The sequence below is a fragment of the Palaemon carinicauda genome, chromosome 21, assembly GCF_036898095.1.
Source record: "Palaemon carinicauda isolate YSFRI2023 chromosome 21, ASM3689809v2, whole genome shotgun sequence".
In the NCBI taxonomy this organism is placed as follows: Eukaryota; Metazoa; Arthropoda; class Malacostraca; order Decapoda; family Palaemonidae; genus Palaemon; species Palaemon carinicauda.
This window is the reverse complement of record NC_090745.1, coordinates 36,657,626-36,678,299: the sequence shown is the minus strand read 5'-3', so window position 1 is coordinate 36,678,299 and position 20,674 is coordinate 36,657,626. Positions and strand designations below refer to the sequence as shown.

Below are 20,674 nucleotides of genomic sequence, written 5' to 3'. Positions count from 1 at the left end.
ATTAGATTGCTGAAAGACATATGGGTGGTCGGAAAGAGAAAAAGCTATTCAAATAATTAGATTGCTGAAAGATACTCCTACAATGGAGGTGATGTGTTGGCCACAAGACAGTTTAAAAAGTTATACTGAAATAAAATGACGTTTAATTGAGAATTATGCCTTACCTGATGCGAGAAAGGGGGACATAAAAGAAAATTACAAACCCAAAATTTGGGAAGGTGAATCCATTCTTAGTTTTGCAACTCACATTTTTCGCGATTGCGATTCGTTTGTTACCCGGAGTGCCAATCTCTCAGAAGGTGATAAAAAAGCAATTGCCCGTAAAGACAGTTTAAGAAGTTATACTGATATAAAATTACATTTATTTCAGAAGTATGCCTTACCTGATGCGAGAAAGGGGGACAAAAGAAAATTACAAACCCAAAATTGGGGAAGGTGAATCCATTCTTAGTTTCGCAACTCACATTTTTCGCGATTGCGATTCGTTTGTTACCCGGAGTGCCAATCTCCCAGAAGGTGATAAAAAAGCAATTGCCCATAAACATATTTGCAGTTTAGTAAACCCGTATTTATGTGGTTATTTGTTCGATAACCATCACTTATTAGCAAACGCAGTGAGCGCGATACAAAGCATTTTAGACAGTTTACCAGAAGAGAAAAATTACTAGGAATAACTGGCCCAATTCCGAGAAGATGGCAGCCATGAGAGGCACTCGGCAACCCCAAAAGCGGGGGAGGGGAGAACGCAGTCAGCAGGTTAGAAGAGTCTTCAGATGCTGGCACTCTGGGGGAGAGGGGCACCGACGAGTAGAGTGCCCCACCCATGGATCACCCCGCTATTAAACCCCGCTATCATCTATCTCGAGAGTGCCCAGCAAAAAACGCCCATGGTGAAAGGGCTGTAGCACACGCACACCTTCCCCAGCCCAACATCCAAGGAAAAGGAAACAGTGGAAGGGGGAAACGAGGGAGTTTGATCCCTCCCCCCCCACCCCCAATGACATCACAAGCAGTAGCTGAGGCAGCGCTCCCATCGATGACGGAGTTAGAGCAGGCACTGGGACCTCCATCGGTACCCGCGACCTCACCCCGGCAGCGCTAGGGAGCAGCAGCATTGCAGCTGAGGTCATTGGCCCGTGCCCCTTAAATCGTAATGGCCGGGAAGGAATGTTAGCAGTTAGGATTGACCTGCCAGATAAAGCAATTTGAGCGCTGATCGACACAGGAACCAGCGTTTCACTGATTGAAAAAAGATTCTCCTCAAACCCACAACGGTCAGTGGCATCTATTGTCCTCGACACGGCAGGAGGAAATAGACTACGCATAAACCATACAATGATCGTCAACTTTAAGGTGGGATCTGTGAAGTTTACGCATGATTTATTTGTCTTGCCCACATTGGGAATTCCAGGAATCGAAACTATCTTAGGAATAAATTTCATTTCATGTAATCAAATATGCATTTTTGGGGAAAAGATACAATAACAGTAAAAGCAGGAGGGTACATTTTACCGATAGAAAGTCATGAGAGAGTAAGTGCTTGTGCGGGCTCGGAGACACATTTAAGTAAGGTAATATCTGTACCTGAGAGGGGAGAAGTGTTGTCTCCCCTGACACTTACGAGCATATCAGTGACCCGGTGTCGCCCTCTTCAGGAAGGAACCAAGGTCGTTGTTAAACCCCATGAAAATTCGGCGCATATGATTTTAGGGGGCCTATCGGAAAAAAAAGAGAACACACCTGATATAACGATAGTTAATTTGTCAAATAAAAAAGTTGTGTTAGGAAGTGATTCTGTGTGTGAATTAGAGTTATGTGAAATTGCTAATAATGGGATGTTAGGAGCCACAACTCCAGCCCGCACAGACGAACGCACTCAGAATTTGATTATGCAAACGCGAAAACTATGTCCGTCAGAATATCAACCTGTAGTTAGTGATATGGTCAATAATTATTCCGATGTAATTGCAATTGGAGATAAGCCACCCAGTAGGATTGATTGATTTCCCTTTAGCATTGAAACTGGGCAAGCACAGCCGATTAGGTTAAGGCCTTATAAGGTACCCATTCATTTCCAGGGAGCGATAAAAAGGGAAATTAACAAATTAAGGGAACAGGGGATAATTGAGGAGAGCGAATCCCCTTGGGCTTATCCAATTATAGCTGTTAGGAAAAAGGATGGCTAGGTAAGATTGTGTGTTGATTATAGGAAGTTGAATGCAGTCACTAAGGATAATGCATTTCCATTGCCCTCGATCGAATAACTACTTGTGTAGGTATGAGATAGTAAATATTTTACAACTGTTGATTTAAAATCTGAATACTATCAAATACCCATTCAGGAAGACAGTGAATGTAAAACGGCATTTATAGCTAACGATCAACTATTTCAGTTTAATTTTCTTCCTTTTGGTGTTAAAAATGCTCCAAGTCATTTCTCTAGACTAATGATGGCGTTTTTGTCTCTCTTAATTGACCATAATGTTCTTGTTTATCTAGCCAATATCATAATTACAGGGAAAACGGCCGAAGAACATAATAATGATATTTGTGGAGTTTTAGAATCATTGCGACATAATGGTAGGAAAATAAATTTGTCAAAGTGCAAATTTTTCTGTAAACAGGTAGAATTCTTAGGTCACATAATAACCTCAGAAGGTATCTAACCCTGCCCCAGTAAAGTAACGGCTATTAGAGATTTCCCCAGGCCACGTACCCCTAAGGAAGTAGCTGGGTTCCTTGGGCTCGCTGGGTATTACCGTAAATTCATAAGAAGTTTTGGAGAGATAGCTAGACCCTTAGATGCTTTAAAGAAACAAAAAGTAATAAATTGGGGAATGGAAGAACTAAGGGCTTTTAACCATTTGAAAGCTGCCTTAACTAGCAATGAATTACTCGCTTATCCTAGATATGATCGCCCGTTTTTAGTGACAACAAATGCGAGTAGCATAGCTATTGGTGGTGTAGTTTCTCAATAAGATGATAAAGGCAGAGAGCAACCCTTTTGTTTTGCTTCCTGGGCATTAAAAGGGGCAGAAAAGAATTATAATACATTCGATCGAGAGGCTTTGGCTATTCTTTGGGTTCTAGAGAGGCATCCGTTCTTTTTATTAGGTCTGTCGATTGAGTTGCAAAGTGATCATCGCCCCTTACGTGATTTGTATTATAAAAATGATTTGACCTCTCGACAAGCGAGATGGATTGAGAGTTTGTTAGAGTTTAATATAAAGGGATTTTACCACATAGAAGGTAAAGCTAACAAGGTAGCTGATGCTGTCTCTAGAGGTGCAGTAATAGGAGTAACAACTAGGGCACAAAAGAGGGACGAGAACATAATCAAAATACTGAAGACCACCATCAAAATAGAGAAAATAGAGGACGGGATGTGAATTCTCTCGATGAGCATTCAGAATACAGGAGCGGAGAGAGAGAGAGAGAGAGAGAGAGAGAGAGAGAGAGGGAGAGATTTGCAGATGTTAGGGAGAGAGAGAGAGAGAGAGAGAGAGAGAGAGAGATATGAACGGTGAAGGTGAATATATGTGGGTGGCCGAGGACATGACCAGGGGTGTCTAGAATGAATGCTCTGATGATGCAGGTTTAATTTACTTGGAAGGTTGGGACATAAAAGAAGTCCGAAAGGGACAGAAAAAAGAGGAATGGAGGGAAAGAGTGCGAGCAGTGATTAAAGGGGTTTTCCGTCATTTCTGAATGTGCCTCGTGAGAATTTTTTTTATAGAAAATGATATCTTATATTGTGTTTTCGAGAAGAGGGGAAGGGAATTTTGTGCACAGGTAGTTCTTCCTCCCTCTTTAATTAATAGAGCCATCCACATTGTACATGCAAGTCCATATGCACGGCATTTGAGGACTGATAGAACATTAAGGAGAGCAGATGAATCCTTCTTTTGGTTAGGAATGAAAAATCTATAGAGAATTATAGAAAAGGTTGTCATGCTTGTAACTGTTTCAAAGAACATATAAATACTGCACCGGACTCCAGAAAGTGGCCTGTGATTCCTATTAAATTTTTAGAGTGCATATGGATGTGGTGGTTTAATGGTTTAACACAACATAAGTATGTATGTGTATTTGTGGATGCATTTACTCGGTACACATACTTACGCAATGTTGGATAAATCGCCAAATTCATTAGCCCAGGCACTGTGCTCTTTCATCACTAGGTTTGGTTTCCCGAAAATTTTGATAAGTGATAATAGTCTTCAGCTAATGGCTTGGTGGAATCGCATAATAGGGAAGTAGCACACCATGCTTCCTAAAGCTGAGCTAGCTTTCGAACATTTCATATAATGCTTCGCTCACGGACACGCCTTTCTTTTTAGTGTATAGGCAGGATCCTGTGTTAATGTATACGGTCCTAATATATTCGCAACAATTGCAAAATTATTCAACTTAGGAATACCGTGTATATTTATTAAATCCATTGAGGAGAGTAATAAACACTACTGAAAGGTTTTTGAAAAGAGCTAAGGAAAAACACAGCTCAAAGTATGATGGTCGGTTCAAAACCGCACTGGTAAAAGTTTTTGTAGGCGATCGTGTGTATTTCAAACGATTACAACTTAGGAAACACAATCTAGAGCCAGCGTATTTGGGTCCGTACCAAGTAAATATAGTTAAATCTAACACGGTTGCGATACAACGCATTATTAATGGGGCAGTGTCTGAATATCATCAGGCACATATACATGTGGTGCCTGAAGAGGTAGTTTTCCAAAGTGTTCCTCCTTGCCCCTGCATACGTGACATTCCTCAAGTTCATGAGTCGAATTTTTTTTTTCCTTTGCTGTTGTTGTTGTTGTTTGAACAGACCTCCTTTCTTCTTTTGACGTGTTTTAAATAAACTTGATTATAACAATGTGTTCTAATGTTGATGCTTAATGTATACGTAAAATTTTGTGGTAATTTTGCTGTGTGGCAATACGTATAACATTGCTGAGTGAACCTAAAAATAATTTGAGGTTAAATAGGTCAGGTGAGATCCAACAGGCGGATGCTGTATTATTCATGTATTTATATGATTCCTGGTTGCTGGGGTCATGGCGGTTCCCGAATGGCAAGTGGCTGCAGGATTGACATTCAGCCTTATATATATATATATATATATATATATATATATATATATATATATATATATATATATATATATAATTATATATATATATATATATATATATATGTGTGTGTGTGTGTATGTATGTATATACATTTTGTATATATGTAAATACATATACATATACATATATATATACATATATATATATATATATATATATATATATATATATATATATATTTATATATATTGTATATATATATATATATATATATATATATATATATATATATATATAGGTATACAATTATCTATATATATACATATATATAGTATATATATATACATACATAAATATATATATGTATATATATATATATATATATGTATGAATATATTTATATGTATATATATATATATATATATATATATATATATGTATATTCATATATAAATATATATATATATATATATATATATATATATATATATATAAGAATGGTTACAAGTCCTGAGAGTACACAGTGCTAAGAATCTCCTAGTTTATAAATAATAATAAAAAATTGAAAATAGGTAATTGGAATGTTAGAACCATGAATCAGAATGCGAAGATACAGCAAGTGGAGAGCTAATTTACGAAACATAGTTTTGATATCTTAGCCCTAAGTTAAACACATTGTAAGGGGATTGGTAAAGAAAGTTCAGAACAAGTCAATATATTCATCTACTCAGGAAGATCAGATGAAGTTGGAAGAGAATGAGTAGGAATGATGATGACACCAAGAGCAGAAAATTTAATCAACTAAGTGGAGAGCTCTAAATAGTAGATTGTTACTAGCAAAGTTCAAATCAAAGCAGTGCAACATGAGTATTATAGTTTGATATGCTCCAACAAATGATTCCCATGAAGAAAGGAAACATGCATACCATGAAGAATTGCAGAGCGTAATAGATGAGATCCTAGAGAGAGATATGAATGTTGTGATTGGGGATTTCAATTTTAAAGTTGGAAGGAATAATCAAGGCATCGAGAATGTGATGGGTGGCAAGTTTCTTGGCGAAGTTGCAAATGAAAATGGAACACATTTCATAAGTTTATGTTCAGCAAACAATCTTGTAATTGGAGGTATTCTGTTTCAACCAAAGAACATCCAAAAGTATACATGGACTTCACAGTATGGCAATTACAAAAATCAAATAGACCACATTGCCATTAATAAAGAGAGAAGGAGGACTCTGAGAAACGTAAGAAGCTATAGAGGTGCGGATATTGGTAGTGATCACCAACTCCTTATTGCCACACTGAAATGAAAACTGAAAGCCCTCAACAGAAAGGTATTATCAAAGCAGAGATTGAGAAATGTTTGATTTGCTAGCAAATACTATTCTCACCCCACGACAAAAGCCCGAAGTTGCTGAAAGTCTGAAAGCACAACAGCCCAAAACCTCTGTACCAGAATTGCGGCGTCCTCCATGGGGTCATGATGTTGTCTTACAGCCACCTGATCATCATCGAGTAGAATTGAGGATACATGAAATCACATATACATTGCTCAGTAGAGTGGCTCACTTGGACAGATCTGCAGGCTATGATGTTGATAGGAAGTTTAGCACAACAAAGGAGGTGTAGGAAAGTGCAGTGATACAGTGTATATTGATATGCAACCGAGTATAAAAAAGGTAAAGAAATATGCAGAAACTATCTATTTATATGTTTAGATAAATTGTTTTTTAACGTTTTTATGGTTTTTACTTACATGTGTATCATAATTAGAAATTTAAGATTTAGATGTAATTCATAGCATAATGGAAAAAAAATACGTATTAGAGAGAGTATTTATTCCTGAAGCTTTAAAGCACCATCACCTCTAAGGAAGTAGACGACGCAAGTACGTACGTGTTCTTGTATTACCAACTGGTATCAATTAAATAATGAAACTTCATATATGGATAATGAATACACAATGTTACAATATTATTAGAACAAATGTAGATTTTATAAAAAAAATCATATAATTTCATGTTCGGCCAATTGTTTTCTTTTTATGGTGGTCTTCAAAATATTTCAGTATATAAGGGAGGTTATTTAATAAACCTGTCAATCGTGTATGAGTTAAACACCCTTATTTATATGTATATTGATACCATTATGGAATGTTTTGGAGCTTGGGATGCTCTTTTTACACTTTTCAGTATTGTACAGAAATCCCTCGATTCTAATCATATATCTCATATAATTTTTTATGAACTTTAGTGATGTTTTGACCATATTCATCCTCATATCCTTATATAGTTTTTTCTGCACTGACTTGCTTTTAGTAGTATGGTCTAGCTAGTGCTGTAGCTTTGCAAACTCATTTTTTTTTTAAACTTTAAGGTACTTACTGTGGCCGATCTAAAAATAGTAGACCAAGATGGATGTATGATGATTTTGAGGATTCTACTGAGGTTTCTTTAATGTGGGAAAATATAGAAGGAGCCAAAGTAGCAGTAGGATGTGGGTCGCAGCCTACAGGAAATGCCCTTCTCTTTTCATCTTCTGGACCAAGGTTTGCCACCACTAAGGAGCTTGACACTCGTAGCATCAAGTAAGTAATTTCAAATTAGTTAGTTTGGTTAAGTGAAAATAGAATTAATTACCTTTAAAGTTTCAAGAATCAAAAACTATGTTATAGAACAACGTGATGCAGGTGTTAGATCTAGTTCAATCTCTTAAGAGAAGTGTGAAATGGTAATATAGATAAAAATGCTTATCATTTGCCATGTTTAATAAGGAATACATTTAGCTAGAATTAGTGCATGGTGCAAATTATGGGGTATGAAGTTGAATCCTAACAAAACTCAAAGTATGATTGTAAGTAGGTCAAGGACGGTGGCTCCTCAACATCCGGATCTCAGTATTGATAATGTTTCTTTAAATTTGTATGACTCAAAATTTTAGGTGTGATTCTAGACAGCAAATTTACTTTTGAGAAACATATAAGGTCTGTGTCTTCTTCAATTGCACAAAAAATAGGCTTATTGAGAAAGTCTTTCCAGATTTTCGCTGATCAATCTATTCTGAAGAAGTGTTTGAATTATTTAATTCTACCTTGTTTTGAGTATTATTCTCCTGTCTGGTCTTCAGCTGCTGATTCTCATCTTAATTTGCTGGACAGAGGAGCCCCTGGGCTTATAGCATCTTGCTTTTCCAACTAGGGTTGTAGCTTGGATAGTAATAATAATAATAATAATAATAATAATAATAATAATAATAATAATAATAACCCTATTGTATACAGCTAGGAGTAAGATATCAAAACTGAGTGAAGATGATAAATGCATAGAAGTATTAGCCTATTGTGGTGCTTTCACCATAATGAGCATACACACAAGGAAAATATGCACATAATCTCCATAAAAACGTGTAAAATTTATATTCGACTTCTCTGTGAATTGTTAAACGAACAATGATCCATGCAGATATGAACTAATGATAAACATAAGAGAAAACTGTGATAGAAATCAATGCAAAAATACTACTTATATTGCCTCTGTTGACTTGTTTGGAAGCTTTTATTTGAAGAATCATTAGTCTTATAACAATGTGAGGTAGAAATGTAGGCTATATGAATTTGAATCTTGTGTTACTCCTGCCTAACACTTGAATGAAGGTTTGAGCTTCCTTTAACTGTATCATGAACTTGTACTTAATTTTCCAAACAAGATCATTTAAGATCATCACTCAAGTGGATGAAAACAGGAGTGTGGTATAACCCTGCAGTGATAACTCATCAATCGTTGATTAATAAAATTTTTCCCCATTTTGGAGATCAAAATCATACTATCAATAGGACATGTGCCAAGAAATTGGTCCATTCAAATACCTTATTAGAAAGACACATCATAGACTACAAATTTATAAAAGAAAGTTTAAATAACAGTTTGAATATAGGATATGTATATATGAGCTCCATGCCTTTATATGCAAAGAGATCTGCAAACTTCATAAAGAAATATAATTTCTTAAAGTAGATGACTGCAGTAACACCTGGTTTCATGCTTAAGAATTATGTAAAGCAAATAATAAATGTTCATGTGAAATTAATCTTTCGGGTCTAAACTGCCATTCAAAATTTATTTATAATTATTGCATATAAATATGCGCACATGCTTCGCTGTTACTTCTGTGTGTGCTTTTGTGTATATACATTGATATGTAAAATATGTGAAAAAAAGGTATATAATTGTATGTTTACGTGGATATGGTAATATTTTCATGAATGTTTATATGTATGTTTCTCGATTTATGTGTGCAAGTATATATTTGGGTGTGTATGCCTCTATGTATATTCATTTGCATGTGTAAAGGTATAAATTCATATATCCTACATGATTCTGTATTCATATTGATATTTTTTTTTAAATAAACCTATATTAGGACAAAGAAATTGACTCAGAAAGCCTAAAGAAATAACTTGACAATTGAAATGACCCATCAAATACTACATCTGGCTAATGGGATATGATCTCCACCCACATAAACACTTGTAAGTTTGGGTCCTGACAGATAGGTTTTTTTTATTTTCAGACATATTGTTCAACAAATATCTGTATTTATGTTCGTACATTCACTATTCTATGTATAATGTAGAAATCTCTCTCAATAAATCGGTCCTCTTGAAGAAGTAAAAGAAACTAGTCAAGATTCACTCATATATTCATGTTTCCTGTGGTTCTTTTGCATATCTCTAACATATATAATAAAGAGGGAATGGCTGACTATATATATATATATATATATATATATATATATATATATATATATATATATATATATATATATATATATATGTAATTATATACAGTATATATATATATAAATATATATGTATATATATATATATATATATATATATATATATATATATATATATATGTATATATATATTTATATGTATATAAATATATATATATATATATATATATATATATATATATATATATATATATATATATATATCTTTCCGGAAAGCTGAGCAGAACTGTCAGACGTATAACCACTCGGTCTCTCCCCGCCCCTCGGGTAGGGGGAGAGGGAGTCATCATACTCTTGTGGGAGGGAGTACCCCGAGAGGTACACTCGGAAACACATCTGTCACTTGGCTATTTTGCCCTGTTGGAGCCCTTTGGCCTATAGCATCTTGCTTTTCCAACTAGTGTTATAGCTTGGCTTCTAATAATAGTAATAATAATAATAATAATAATAATAATAATAATAATAACTTGAATTCGGTACGGAGATTGGTTATTTTTTTGAGAATGGCTTTGTACCTCGTTGATGTTGCTGCCTATCACGCAGTTCACAGTAATGTTGCTACATTTAACATCATATTTAAGAAGGCTACATGCTAGCTGTGTCTTTCCAGTTGTAGATATTATCATGGGATTTGGCAGTAACAGATACTATGTTTCCATCAATCCCTGAAATTTTCATTTGGATATGTGAATTATTCTAGGAACAATTTACTCCACCGCCAAAAATAAACATTCAACTCATACCGAAATAAAAGTTTTCTGTAGCATTTTTATGGCAGATATCATAAATACCTGAAAATATCATTCAGCCATGTAAAGTATTTTACGAGTAATTTACGGAGCCGCCGAAAATCAGCCTCCTACGGACATCGAGAAATGGCTACTGTGAACTTTCTATGGCAAGTATCAACACAAAAATTGGTATGAAAATAGATCAAATAACACCCATCAAATCTTGGAAAAATCACTTGGATATCTGCTTGCTCCGCCTCACTGATTTTTTAGCTAAAAATCGTCACTTACGAACAAAAGTGACAGACAGGGCATACTTATAGCAGGTATGAACATGAAAATGGGGAGAAACAAAGTTTATTTAGAGCTGAATAATCATTTGAAATTCTATTTGAATATATTTATTGGTATAGGAGTTATTAACCCCGCTGCCGAAAATATCTGCTGAATTAACCTAGGAACAATTTACTCCACGGCCGAAAATAACCATTGAACCCATACTGAAATACACGTTTGCTGTAGCTTTTCTATGGGGGATATCAATATGAAGATTGGTATGAACAAAGTAAATATCCATCTCATGAATCCCTGAAAAATTTTGTATATATATGGTATGTATTCTATGAGTAATTTACGGCGCCGCCAAAAATCGGCCTCCTCCCGATATCGAAAAATGGCTACTGTGACTTTTCTATGGTCAATATCAATACAAAGATTTATATGTATGAGTTTTTTATAACACCCATCAAACCCTTGGAAAATCATTTGGATATCTGTAAAACTCTAGGAGCAGTTTACTCCTCTTCACTGATTTTTCAGCTAAAGGTCGTCACTTACGAACAAAAGTGACAGCCAGGGCATGCCTATAGCAGGCATGAACATGAAAATTGGAAGAATCCAAGCTTATATATATCTCAATAATCCCTCAAAATTTCATTTGAATATATTTATTGGTATAGGAGTCATTGGCTCCGCCGCTAAAAATATCAGCTGTTCCTTCAACCCCTACCCAAGCTCCGAAATCTATGGTTAAGGAATGACTGGTCTACGGGTTGGCTGAGATATCTTCTAAAAATTTAGGCATTTCATGTAAGATCACTCACTTAGTTCGCAATAATAATAATAATAATAATAATAATAATAATAATAATAATAATAATAATAATAATAATAATAATAATAATTAGTTGAAGTGCCATATAAATGAATCAGTTCTGAAATATTACGTAGGATGGAATAGTAAAATTATAAATAAATAAGGAGTAATTAAGGATTATTATAGAATGAAACTTTAAATGTATTATCATGTCTTATGACAAATCTTTATATAATAAATGAAGGATGGTAGTAGATATAAGTTGGAGATATTTTTTTTATATATAAAAGGAAATTTTCTTAAGAAATTAGCTGAAAATAGTTTGAATCTAATACAACTTTTTTGAGACATGTTGTACAGCAATGCGTAGAATATAAAACTCCACTTTTAATGGCATTTGTGGACTATGAAAAAGCCTTTGATGGTATGCACCAGCCAATTTTGTGGAGAACCCTGCGTTATTATGGAATTCCTCTTAAACATGTGAATTTCATTAAGTCTGTTTATAAGCATCGCAAGTGCAAGGTTAATGATAATGGAGTCTTATCAAATGAATTTCCAGTGAATAGCAGAGAACTCCAAGGGAACGTGTTGTCACCTGTTCATATCCTCCTCGTGGATTTTGTAATGCATAAAATTATAGTCGGAGATGGTGGAGAAGGATTGGACTGTATTGGTGATAGGAAATTAGCAGACATAGAGTATGCTGATGATGTTGTCTTTATCAGCAGAACATCACGGGATTTGCAATGCTTGCTTACCAGAATGCATGGGGTATTACATGATAAGAACGGAGTATGCAATGGAAGATGAAATATCATTGGAAGGAGAAATAATTCATGAGATAGAATCATTTAAGTATTTAGGAACCATGACCTCCAACACAGAGTCTTTAGAATTGGATTTCAATGAAAGATTGGAAAAAGAAAATCAGGCAATGGGAATGTTAAGTAAAATTTGGATATCAAATCGCCTGAAATTTCTAATAAAAATCAGACTATATATCAGTTTAGTGAGTTCTGTATGACTATAAGGACATGAGTCATGGTATGACAATGAAACAGTCTCCAATAGATTTAGTAGATTTGAGAACAAAGCCCTCAGAGGGATATTGGGAGTTAAATGTCAGAATAGGATTAGAAAGGAAACTATGAGAGATATTATTCAAGTGCCATTTGTGGATGAGATCATGATGAGGGGTAGATGGAGATGGTTTGGGCATGCTCTTCGCACCCCCAAAGAGAGATTAGTCCACGAAACTTTCAGCTGGGCTCCAGAAGGTACAAGAAGCGTTTGAAGACCCAAGCCTACATGCCTGAGGACTATGAGGCGTGAAGTAGGCGATGAAGAATGGAGGAGTATTGAATTGAAAGCTCAAGATAGAGGCAACTGGTGAAATCTAACCGAGGCACTTTGCGCAATAGGCATAGGAGATGATGATAATGATTATGAAACATATATATATATATATATATATATATATATATATATATATATATATATATATATATATATGAAATCCATCAAGAAGTGACTTAAAAATGCTCAGAAAAGCTAATTATCCGTGACATGTCGTAGCTCGGTGACAGTGTATTTGCATATTGATCTTTTGTCAAGGGTTCGATTCCCGCTGCTTATAAAGGATTATTTTATTAACCTGAGTAAAAATATCAGTATATATATATATATATATATATATATATATATATATATATATATATATACATATGTATACGGTATATATATATATATATATATATATATATATATATATATATATATGTATATACATATATATATATATATATATATATATATATATATATATACATATATATATATATATATATATATATATATATATATATATATATATATATATATATATATATATATACTGTATATATATACACATACGTTACTTGGAAGAATTCTCTACCGTCATAGCCAAGCGAGCCGTTGCGATCAGGCAATTGATTGGCTGCAGGGAAGCTATAGTTTCAAAGTGTAATAATTCATCCGGCCAGATCCCGAAGCCCAGTCCCTTCACTGCACTTGTTGGGCGGCAGCGCTATGATATCTTTCCTAGCGGTCACTGCCTTTCGTGTGGACTGGCCTAGAGAGAGAGAGAGAGAGAGAGAGAGAGAGAGAGAGAGATAGAGAGCATAAGTTCTTTCATATGGAGAAAAGCTTGAACTGGCCTGATGTTAGTTTACTTGATGGAGTGGTCGTACCGCCATCATCAACCTACTTTCCAGAAAGGTAGCATCAGTTGGATGGATCTTTCCCTCAGAGTGGAAAGAAATTATTGGACACAATAGTACATACACACAGATATATATACTGTGTATATATATATATATATATATATATATATATATATATATATATATATATATATATATATATATAAGCTGTGAATCTGTGAATTTGGATGGTAATCCACAAAAAAAAAATTCTTATCTATATAATGCAGTCATCTTTACTCCCAGATTTCATCAACTCATAAGCAAGGAAGAAAATTTCAGTGGATGTATTATTACAATCTTTTTCATACTAAGCATATCTGAGACACAATATATTTTAAGTTGGGGTTTGAATATCTCTGTGGTGACCCTAAATATTTATTACAAATTGTTGAGAAAGCAAGACAAATTGAGGTAGAGACAAATGTAGCTAATGAGACAGAAAACCTCCTACCATATAACTTACCAATATTAACCTAGGCTTGGCCCTACTATGCCTCTTGATTATACAAGGTCCTGCAAAGTGTTTTAATTATATGTTCAATATCATGGACAGAAGCAATTGATTTTGTTTGAACTATTAAGGATTTCTTTGTGTGTGGGTTCAATAACATGGTAAATGACAGACTGTTTGATCTAGAAAGCATGTCCATGGGATTAACAGAAATATAGGAATTTGAATATAATAATAATAGATGATTGGACAAATCAAGAATTTACCTACTGCCTTTACGTTCAAGGAACACTGTAATATTTTATCCTCACTAACTCATCCATCCCATCTGCCACCAACACTGTCACCCTACCCCTACCATACTACCCGTACTAACATCAACACGATTAAGTACCTTGATGTCATAAGAAGCTTACAAAACTTTTCTATGATCCGCTACTGGTATTTACGAACAACACACAAATGATTGAAAAGAACAGCTGTATAGATTAGCTGTAATAGACATCTTGACTTAGATATATTACAAACATTCCCTTCTGGGTGTGCGGCACAAGTTTAAGAACTAAAAAGATTAGTCCGTATTTTTTAACCACATTTCTTCAAATGTTCTACTTTAATTCATTAACTGGTAATTCCCAAATCAAATTATTAGCAAAATTGTTAGTAAGCTTTATCCAAAACTGAACTTATAGCATCACCATAATTAAGTTTATACAAGGCATTAGCTCAAATTTTACCGAAAGTACTGAATAATTATCAAATGGAACCTCTTTCTTACTTTCAGGAGGTTACACAAATTTGTTCCTCAATTGTAAGATACATTTGGGAAGTAAAATAGGCATTGAAAACAGACAAAAATATAAATGATGAGATAACAAAAATACTGTATACCCAAGGGAATTTTCAAGGTAAACGAAAGTATAAGCGTCTACCTGAGTTTAGAAAATTTGCCATCGCGTTCCGAGGTAAAGAAGACTATGTGACTTACAAAGGGAGAAAAAATATGTAACGTGTTGATTAAAGGTGGTGTAAAAGATAAATTGTGTATGTCACCAAAATTCGCTGCAAGTTTGTCTTAAATGAAGGAAAAAAAAAGCAAGAAAACAGTTATGGAAAAGGAGAATAAACTATAAGTAAAGCAAAATGATACATACATATATATATATATATATATATATATATATATATATATATATATATATATATATATATATATATATATATATATATATATATATATATATATATATATATATATATATGTAAATAAGGATATATATATATATATATATATATATATATATATATAAATAAGGATATATATATATATATATATATATATATATATATATATATATATATATATATATATGTGTGTGTGTGTGTGTGTGTGTGTACATAAGGATATATATATATATATATATATATATATATATATATATATATATATATATATACGTATATATATGTATATATATATATATATATATATGTGTGTGTGTGTGTGTGTGCGTGTCTACAGTATATATATATATATATATATATATATATATATATATATATATATGTGTGTGTGTGTGTGTGTGTGCGTGTCTACAGTATATATATATATATATATATATATATATATATATATATACATATATATATAAATATATATATATATATATATATATATATACATATATATATATATATATATATATATATATATATACGTATATATATATATATATATATATATATATATATATATATATGTATATATATATATATATGTATATATATATATATATATATATTCATATTTATATGTATATATAAATACACACACACATATATATATATATATATATATATATATAAATATATATACATATTTATATTTATATATATATATATATATATATATATATATATATATATATATATATATATATATATATATATATATATATATATATATATATATATAGGTACCTGAAAGAAAAGTGTGAAAGAAATCCCTAAACACCAACCTCAAATTTCAAGTCTGACATTGATCTAAAGTTGGGACTCCATTGTATTTATTAAATGAGGATTTTCTAGATTCATTGCAAAAATCAGTGAAAATGCTTTGTTTGCGATAGCATTCCCCAAACTCTAAATTTTCAATCGAACATAGGTTTGTGTATGATGAAACTTTAGTGTGAACCTGATTCTCAATCACCAATTCAGAGAGCAGTTATGCTTTCAAATAAGTTATCGTTTATCTATCCTCATTTTAGATAAGAACCTCGATCTAGCTCTAAGTAATATTGCTATGATAGACGAGGCTCATTTCTGTGAGTTTCCCAGCAAGTCTAGTTATTATGATGAATCAATATAAAATTCAGGAAATTAATCTGTTGTGGGACAGTTCCACTAATAAAGGTAATGGAAATAGCAAATTTATCCAAATTGCTATATGTGTAAAACTTATTCTGATCCACTTTCTCTGACGAGAAAAATCAAACTCTAATACAGCATTATAGACTATTTAATTCCACAAAGAATTATCTTTGTTCCGTCAGATCATCAGACTTACTGTCAAAGTAGTGTAAGTAGGCATAAAAATATAAACAACCCAAAGTTAGTTTGTTGTAAAAAATACATGATTTTGTTACCAGTATTCTATGAAAGCCACTGTGAAACAAATATTATTAGGATTTACCAGTTATTAAATGAACTTAAGTCAAGAAAACTTTCCTGGTTGAACATTTTACTTTCTTTGCTTTCATTATTTAGACACTATTATCTATTGATTTGTATTTGTTATAATAACCTATGGAAGAACTAAGCTACGTCTATTTCATATGTTTTTGTGACTTCTTCCACGAGACAAATTCCTGTAGCCTATCATGGTGATTTCCATGAAAATTTCAATATCTAAGAAATGTCATTTAATCAAATTTTTAAAACATTTTGATAACTCTCATACCTGCATAGATGCATGACAATATGCATATTTTGTGTGCTTATCTACATGATATTTAAACAGTGACTTTATCAGAATATCTTCATCCTTCCTTTCAGGTACCTGACGTTCAATCTCCAAATTGGGTCCTCACTGAACAGCGGAAGGTGCCAGCAAGGAATCGTTCCAAGAGACAATGTCATCCTTCAACATTCACCTGATAATGGACAAGTCTGGCACACCCTACAACTGTTCGAACCATTCCAAACAACAAACAGGTATTTGACTGTCTTTGAAATAATTGTCATTCCAATAAAAGAGTATTTATGCCATTTCTTAAGAATGCCATTCCGACCGTAGTTTATCTGAATATACATGAATCTAAGCATGGTTGAAGATATTTAGATCTATATAAACATAAATACAAACGAGTCTAGACAAAATGTCTGAAAAGATATGTTGAAAGGGATCCTTTGTTCCCTAGTTTGCGGTTTGGCCTTCTCAACGGCCTTGGGGTATGTGATGTCCTTCATAGTTTCCAATGCTGTAGAGAAATCCCTTTATTGTGATCAGGACGTTCGTAGATTAGTCATACTTAAGCAGGCCTTTGATCGTATTAATCTAGAGACCCTTGATTTTAAAAATAATACGTTACAAAGAGTAGTTGTTGGTGGGCATCATAGCGACCATATGAATGTAATATATAACATGTTCTCAGACCATTGTCTTTCATATTATTAACGCATGACATGTGGTTTGGCATTGAAAACAATCTTGTTGCATATACAGATATGCTACTCTCTTTGCTTCAATTCAGTCCCTTGAATGTAATCCTGTGGTTACTGATTCCCACAGTAGAGATGTACCTAAAATCAGAGAATGGTGCAAATCAAATTATGAGGATGAATTTGGTGTAAATTATAGGGATGTAGTTGAACCCCAACAAAACTCAAAGTATGATTGTAAGTAGAGCAAGGACAGTGGCTCTTCTTCATCCAGATCTCTCTGTTGCAAATGTCTCTTTAACAATATAAAACTCATATAGGATTCTAGGAGTGATTCTTCATTGCAGATTTACTATTGAGAAACACATCCAATCTGTTTCTTCTTCGATTGCCCATAAGGTTTTTAGTAATCAGTCTTTCATGTTTTAGTTATTGTTCTCCTGTATGATCTTCAGCTTCTGGCTCTCATCTTAATCCTTTAAGAAAAATGGCTGTCTTTTTATTTCTTATTCCTGATATGGATATTAATCTCTACCCCTTATTCTTTCAGTCATCTTCCATCCAATGTCTTATTTTTCTCAGAGGTTCTGCCATCTCATCAGTCGCTTCTATTTCAGTTACTTTGTAAGATGGATTGTGTATGTTGTCTCTATCTTCAGTTACCGTAATTTATATTAGCTCCTGTGCTTCCTGTGGTTCTTCTCTGGTGTTCATCCTCTCTATTTCTATTTCTCTATTCCAGTTTTCTTCTTATTGTTTTGTATTTGATTGGTTAGTCTTTGTTCTGTCCATGGGGAGTTATTCTTAAGTTGCCAAATGTTATGCAATGTTTTTTTGAATCTTCTATCTGTTAGACCACTCTGAATGTGGCATTTTCACACCTCTCTATTTCCTTCTATTACCCATTTTTTCTTTGTTGTACTAATGCTGTAGTGCCCTGTAAGGCTAGCTCTTCATTTCTATTTAGGTCAGTATCTTAATGACGACCGATAGGTACCTGACCTTCCTTTACTGTCATTACCTCACTACTGGAAAAAAGTCTTCTATTTCTGTGAGTTTCATTTACATCGTTAGGATTGATTTTTTAGGTCTGTACAGAATTCATCTTTAGTGAGTTTGCAATTTAACCTATAGATGTGGCCTACATATTATTATTATTATTATTATTATTATTATTATTATTATTATTATTATTATTATTATTATTAAATTTATTATTATTATTATTATTAGCTAAGGCCAGAATCACATAGGAAGTGACGCAACACACTTGAAGGGAGACCCAAAAGGTGTCACCCGTGAAAACTAAAGTGGTAACAATAATCTTTACCGGCTGTGTCACATAGGACGTAACGGCACCCCAGGAACAGGAAAACGCGTGTGGTGACGTATTGTTCAAAAGTGAACCTGTTCACTTTTCGTGTCGTGTGTCGGGCAAAACTGTGTTCTTCAGCAATATATTTTTTCATTTACTGGATTAGTAAAATTTCATTTTGATTTAAAGAAAAAATAGACTGTGACTAACCTCCTGTTTGTTTTCCTGTTCTTTTCTTTAAACAAAAAATAAAATTTTAATATGCCTGTACTTTAAAAGATACATTGTGTTGTACAGGCTATAGAATATGTTTTTATTTCTATAAATTAGAATTGATTTTCAATTTTGATTTGAAAAGAATATCAGATTCATCGTCTTCAGCCTGCTGTTATCAATTTAGCATTTTCAAACAAGATTTTATGACTTGAAATAATAATTTTGGTTCAACCTGCTGTTCTAAGTGTTATTTTGGTGTTAATGACTGATTGGTGATGTGTTTGTGTGTGTGTTTGTTTTGTTACTGTTTCAGCTCTTGTCAATAAGCTTTAAAACTAATTTCCAACTCAACTGAGGATCAAGATTAATCATTTTCTGATGATATTGGTTTTCGCCAGTTACAACCCTCAGATGGCAAATATGGAAGTACTATTAACTTCAGTTCCACATAAGTCTTGTGTGACATTTTTATATTGGTTTTCTTATGTTTATACTTCATCAGTTAGCAGATTTTTTTTCTTCTTCTTTTTTAAATTCTATATTCCTATTCCTCAAGGCAGCAATAGCTTTTTTTCCTTTGCTTACTCAATAAAACTAATATAACATTGGCCAAAGAATCCATCCTATCAACTGACACACGCGAGCACGTGCCTACGCCTACGCCTATATGACAGGATGACAAGTGGTGTGAGATGTCTTGCATTTCGGAGTTTCCGTGTCTCGTATCGTATCAAGAAGTAGTTAAACTGCAAGAGAAATAATGAATAAAGAATATAAATATCTTAAGATCAGTATCAATATTAAAATGGATTTGCCATACATAAACTATGAATACAGTCTCATGTCAGCCCCTTAAAAAGAAGAAAAAAAAAATGTTACAAGTTTCAAGTTCAACAGTTCCACCGATTCAACCGCCTGATTAGGAAGATCATTCCACAATCTGGTCACGACAGGAATAAAACTTCTATAATACTGTGTAACATTGAGCCTTATAAAGGTAAGCTACTAAGACTGTCAGAACTAACGGCATACTTATGAATACGTATACGATGGTACTTTCCAGGAAGATCTGAATGTAAAGAAT

The 20,674-nt window shown here is 33.3% G+C and overlaps 1 protein-coding gene across 1 annotated transcript in view; it reads left to right on the top strand.

Moving 5' to 3' along the window:
• Positions 1–20,674, top strand: part of LOC137614836 (reelin-like) — a 596,609-nt gene that overhangs the window by 311,515 nt on the left and 264,420 nt on the right. The window contains exons 19-20 of the mRNA XM_068344496.1: positions 7,452–7,662; positions 17,454–17,612. Coding sequence (XP_068200597.1) covers positions 7,452–7,662; positions 17,454–17,612 — 370 coding nt within the window. The remainder of the gene's footprint in view (positions 1–7,451; positions 7,663–17,453; positions 17,613–20,674) is intronic.